At 35.9% G+C, this 6,014-nt stretch overlaps 2 protein-coding genes across 2 annotated transcripts in view; both read right to left on the bottom strand.

Annotated features, from left to right (window-relative positions):
• Positions 1-6,014, bottom strand: part of LOC100176662 (ubiquitin conjugation factor E4 B) — a 27,813-nt gene that overhangs the window by 14,424 nt on the left and 7,375 nt on the right. The window contains exons 3-7 of the mRNA XM_009860734.2: positions 2,414-2,508; positions 2,082-2,181; positions 1,583-1,635; positions 1,114-1,178; positions 515-590 (exon numbers count right to left, since the gene is read on the bottom strand). Coding sequence (XP_009859036.1) covers positions 515-590; positions 1,114-1,178; positions 1,583-1,635; positions 2,082-2,181; positions 2,414-2,443 — 324 coding nt within the window. The 5' untranslated portion in view covers positions 2,444-2,508. The remainder of the gene's footprint in view (positions 1-514; positions 591-1,113; positions 1,179-1,582; positions 1,636-2,081; positions 2,182-2,413; positions 2,509-6,014) is intronic.
• Positions 3,675-6,014, bottom strand: LOC100184479 (the record flags this gene model as incomplete). The annotated part of the gene is given in 2 exon segments (XM_026835210.1): positions 3,675-3,832; positions 4,356-6,014. Coding segments are annotated over 2 exon segments (1,569 nt in total). The 3' UTR covers positions 3,675-3,815.

A 6,014-nucleotide genomic window follows, 5' to 3' on the forward strand; every position in this document is an offset into this window, starting at 1 on the left:
TGTAATGTAATGGGTTCTATAAGTGATTTTTGTGTACTGCTAGTATTAGTATTACTTAACCCCAGCGCACAGATGTAACAGTAGAAATACAAGAGGTGACATTTAGCCATTTAACCACAATTAAAAAGGTTTAACAGTAGAGCATCCATCATGTAGTTGGCTATAGGTAATTTTTGTGTAACAATAGGGGAGTTATGCTAGATTATAGTAATTAGTACTACTTCACTTCAGCACACAGATGTGAAGATACAAAAGGTGACATTTAACCACAATTGTTAAACAAAGGTGACATCATATGTTTTCAACTTTTAAAACAGTAGTGACACCGTGTTTTAACACCCTAGTCTTACCCTGCAATTCGGTGTCTGTACAAACAAAGTATATTGCATTTGCCAAATTAATGACCCAACAGTGAGCATAAGATGTATCCCCATGCAACCATGGTACAACTTGACAGTGAGCATGAGGTTTACACCCATGTTATTACCCGACAGCGAGCATAAGGCTTACCCACCTTAGGTAAAATATCTTGATCAAGTGAGGTCTCCAAGGTTTGAATTCCTGAATCTACTTCCATTTTTTCACTTGAGCTATAAACAACAATGACATTATGTGTATAGTAGGTAGGAGTAAGATGAATATTGTTCGCATTGTCCAATATTTTCAAATGAGTTTTTAGCAATTAACAACGTTTTTTAAGAGCTGTGAGGATAAGGTTATACAGTTCTGTTAATATACGTTGTTTAGAACCAAAACATTGGATAAATAAAATGGAAACATGGATCATGTTACCCCAAACCAGAAGGCCTATATATATATATTATGATTTTTATACTAGAAGAGCAATTTACAAATAATTATTGATTGCTGTTCACTGTTACCAGCTAATACGTTTTTAGTTCAGACAAAACAACTTCATAATGCCAACAAAATATAATTCAAACTAATATACCATACTGTAGGCTAAAGTAAAATGATTTTTGATTGGTGTTAAGTTTCCCAGATAATACGTTTTTAGCTTAGACAAAACAATTTCACAATACCAACAAAATAAAATGCCAACTAATATAACATGATGCAGCCTATATAGTTAATTATATAATCCATTCTTACCCTAAAGCTGCTCCATCAATACGGCTTCTATCTGCTACTATGTTTCTCACTTTATCAGAGTTTTCCTGTAAAACATCACTCAGTTCTTACATGCTATACGGGCAATACAATTAGCGATATAACAGCAAGATATAACATTGTATTAGTAAAGTGAAACTAGGTACTTAACAATATTATTAATACATTGAGTTTAAAATAGTTGTACTTATATATAAGTATTAGTGTTTAAGCAAGATATAACATTATTAGTATAGTTATGTTTAAACATATTTATTGTGTACATAGTTTCAAATATTTGAGTAACAATAAATATTGTGGTTTTTAACACCAGAAACACACAGTATATTCATACACCTCATGCACCTATATTTATAAATTGAAACGAGTTTTTAATTTAGGTGTGCGGATATATTTATACAACAAATATAGTCTATATCGTGCGCATATTTTATGATAAGTATCAACATACATTTGGCGAAGAAGGTCGCGCTATCTTCTGCTTGGGTGAAGAGAAAGCTACTTCTGTTTAAATAATGATGTTATATTAAAATTGGTGTTATATAAAAATTTAGTTATATTAAAATGGTGGTAAAATAAAACATTATCGAAGTCAGTCCAAACTTTACTAAATACGCAAAAGCATGAAACATATGCATGTGAAGATAAAAAGTTACATGCGTGGTAAGCAAGCACGAGGTGTATGAAACATAACACCCGTATTACAACCACTGCCTGCCACGCGAAGATAAATAAGTTACATAAGTGGTAACTCGTAAGCAAGTACGAGTTGTATGAAACAGAACACCCGTATTACAACCACTGCCCCGCCACGCGAAGATAAATAAGTTACATAAGTGGTAACTCGTAAGCAAGTACAAGTTGTATGAAACAGAACACCCGTGTTAAAACGACTGTCTTTGCCTGCCATGCGGGGATAAATAAATGACATCGATACAAAAATATTTTACCTGTAGTTGAATCACTGCTAGTTTTCACACCACTTGGTGCGACATCAACATCTGATGTCGGTTTTCCCTTTGATAATCGCGCCAGTCGCCTTCGACGCATCTGGTAAAAGTTTGAAGCGTTGATTTTGTTAAACTTTAAAGAAAATTAATAATTTTTAATGTTTTTCAAACAGGAAAGAAAGATTTATATAATGTTATAATATATTAAATAAGTTGTCCTGCCTGCCTTGCCACCCAAGGTTCGTTGCCGTAAAATATAAAACTAAAGTGAAAAATTAATTCTTTTTAATGTGTCCATAAATACTTAACATAATAACAAATTAAGTCCATACCTCTTCTGGGGACAAAGTATTTTCACTCATCTTTAACAGCAAGAATAAACAAGAGACAAATATTTTGAATACAATAACAAACACACTCTATTTCACTGAAACAAAATAAATGTATGCATTATACAGTATATATATTTATATATATATATGCTTCAAATTGTTTTTATATGAGTTATAAAAACGTTTTCTGATAAATTCCCACTAGTATTAATTAATTTGAATACAACAACTGAAATAACAGCAATACCATATCACAACTAAGCCACAACGCATATAAATCAATCTGCATGTTTCCAAGAAACATACGTAGACGTTCACCCGCCGCCCACACGTATATTTAGTCACTTTTTGGAAGGACAAATTTATCGATCTCTCTATTATAGTAGCATGCCTTTTATATGCTGATGATTTACAAACGAAAATTACAACACTATACTAAGTACCAAAGTCTATAAACACATTAAATATTTACACAGTCGTAATAAATACTGTCTAGCACTCAAATTTCTTTGTCTGTTTACGCGAAAATCGCATCTGCACCATTGTGACATCATACACGACCAGCTGATCGTTGCAAACAAAAGTCGTCACGGTTGAGTGCGCAAAACATTTCTTCCGGTTGGGTAATTTTAAATTTGCCTAATAATGTCCAAAAATTAAAGTTTTTGATATAAATTTCACATAGCCTGAAAAAGTATAATTTCTTTTAAATTGTATTTCATTAACGTTAAAATGTATTGGGCTCACAAGCCCAACGGCTAAATAGTTACTGGGACAACAGGTAAACTTGTGGGTACCCGCGAGCACATAAACGTCTCTCGTGTATCTTTCCGTTTGCGGTAACTTCAGTATTATAACAAACCAATAATGGCTACTGTTTAAGCACCGTTAACTATCTTGCCAAAACGCCATGCTGATTTGAATCAACGAACCAATCAAAAGCCATGTCTACTTATCCACACACTGCAATCGCTTCAGCAACTCGACTGTGGGCATGGGAGTAGCAACCATAGATAAGTCACTCAAGTTTCCACCCGCGGGGATATAAATGACCAAACCAACCAAAGTCATGTCTGCTTATCCACACACTACAATAGCTTCAGCAACTCGACTGTGGGCATGGAAGTGGCAACAATGGATAAGTCACTCAAGTTCCCACCGACGAGGACATAAATGACCAAACCAACCAAAAGTCATGTCTGCTTATCCACACACTGCAATAGCTCAACTGTGGGCATGGGAGTGGCAAACCAAAACAACATACAAGGGAATTAATTGTATTTTCTAGCCCTAGTGTACATGCAAACAAATAAAATAGCTTCTACACACCGAAATATAAAACTCTACACAAAATTAATAATAGAATATATAAAGTTGTTCCAACATCTTCAAAACTTTTCCATCATTTTCTTGGTGTACCTGCAGAAAAGTAAAAACATTTAGTTACCATGTATGTAGATTTATTAGTAGTTAATGTTTTTGTGGCTGACAATTTGTACAACACATTAGTGGCTAGTGGGTTGGAGCAATTGTCTTTTGCCCAAGGACACTTACACCCACAATGGTAGCAGCGTCAAGCCTCGAACCTCTAACCTCTAGGCTGGAAGAAGGTATGCTAACTATTGTGCCACGACACAGGACAAATTAAGAAGCACTGTTTTAAAGCTAAAACAAAGAATAAACATAATATAATCTACATATCTCTTTTGTATCTCTTTAGATCAGGGTAATTAATACAACAAAGAGAATTAGAAACAAAACGATAGTCGTTATAACACAGGTGTTCTGTTTCACGCTACAGGTAAAACTTGAAAAAAATATCCGCTGGAAGTGTGGCTGTTAAACCTTTTTTACAGTATAAAATAATACAAAAACCTACTTGACTAAGAACACATGCTATAAATCAAGCAAAATATAACAAAATAACACCAAACAAACCTACCATTATCTGAAGACATGCTTTGTATGTTCACACTCTGTGCCACAGTGGTCGAATCATCAGATGAGACAACTTCGGGAAGTTCCAGCAAACTCCCACTCTCCGATGTCACGATATTAACGCGACTAAACTCGCCAAAACTTGTCTCGGATTCTGATAAAGAAGTTTCTAGAAGGGTTAGCTCATGTTCATCCAGTATTCCTGGAACATTTGTCAGACTCTCATCGAAGATCGTCTTATTCTGCTGCTTTGAGTCTACTTTGTCACTGCTGGAGTCGCTTAGAAACGACCGGAAAGTCTCACTATCGCCCCCGAGTGTTTGAACCTGCATAAACGATGGCTCTTTGAAAGTGCCGTCGATATTTTCCTCTTTTCCTTTATCATATTGGCTTCTGTCTTCTGTAGGAGTCGTAACATTAATTGCCTCAACGATTGACGGCTCTTTGAAAGTGTCACTCTCCGAATCCTCAGAAAAAGAAGATCTTGAAGATACTCCAGCGAGGCGAACTTCTTCTAGAAGTTTCGATATAAACTCTGAGTTCATAATGTTGATTGACTGCGTGGAGCTGCTGGTCGACAAACTATGTTCTGAAATACTATGGTGGGTAATGTCAATGCCTTTAATTGGAGTCACGGATGTTGTATTTTTATGTTGCGACTCGTCGAGGCCCTCTAGTGAGTGTTCGTCGATGAGCGTCGAGTTTAGTTCATCGTTAATATCTCCCTGTAGAGTGTGAAAAGTATCTGAAGTATTTGAGCCATCCTCATGTACATTAAGTGTATGGAAAGCACTGGAGACCTTGGTGTCATCTAAACTACTGTCAATCACTGATTTAGTGAAAGACAACTGACCAAAATAATTTTCATTCGAGCTTCCATCCATTGTAGGACGCATTTCAACAAATGAACCAATAAAAGATCCATCGTCATTCGGCTGGTTAGCATCTAAGGGGTTACCTTTTACACTGGCAACACTTTTAGATGAATCACTTTTGGTTTTGATTGAAATTGAATCCAGATTTTTGTTTTGTTGAAAAGGGAAATCTTTTAATGCTGAAAAAGCAGAGTTTCTTGTTGTTGTTGAATTAGATGCGTGTGTCGAAATATCATCATTTAGTTTTATTCTGTCAATTGATTCTAGTGAGACTTCATCTACTTTGGTTTGGTCCCGAGGCAGTGGTTGCCTAACTGGGATGTAGGAACTTCTTTGGAGCAACTCCTTAATGCTATCAAGTGATGTATCATGCGAAAATGATGGCTCTTGTTGTTTAAATGTCTCTTTCCATATTCCAGGGCTAATCTGGTTGATTTTCGGCGCTGCTGCAATTTGGTGTGCGCTTGTTATACTAGCTGTGTGTAGAGAATCGCTGGGTGAGATTGGACCAAGCTGTGGTGGAAGCTCAATGAAGTGCTCCGATGATAACAGGCCTCCCCATGTGTTTTCCGAGGACACAGATTTGTGTATAGTAGGTGAAGTATTGGGTGACTTGGGTTGGGGTGATTTAACTTGAAAGTTGTTTCTCATGAAGTCTAAAGACTCTTGCACTGTTCTCATCTGTTTCTCAACTCTTTTTAATTCATCTGACACAGTGGATATACCATTCGGAGAAGGAGTAACATCGGATCTATTAAGTAATGTTGCTTGTGTTTGGTTCGCTGATA

Source organism: Ciona intestinalis, chromosome 7 (assembly GCF_000224145.3).
Source record: "Ciona intestinalis chromosome 7, KH, whole genome shotgun sequence".
In the NCBI taxonomy this organism is placed as follows: Eukaryota; Metazoa; Chordata; class Ascidiacea; order Phlebobranchia; family Cionidae; genus Ciona; species Ciona intestinalis.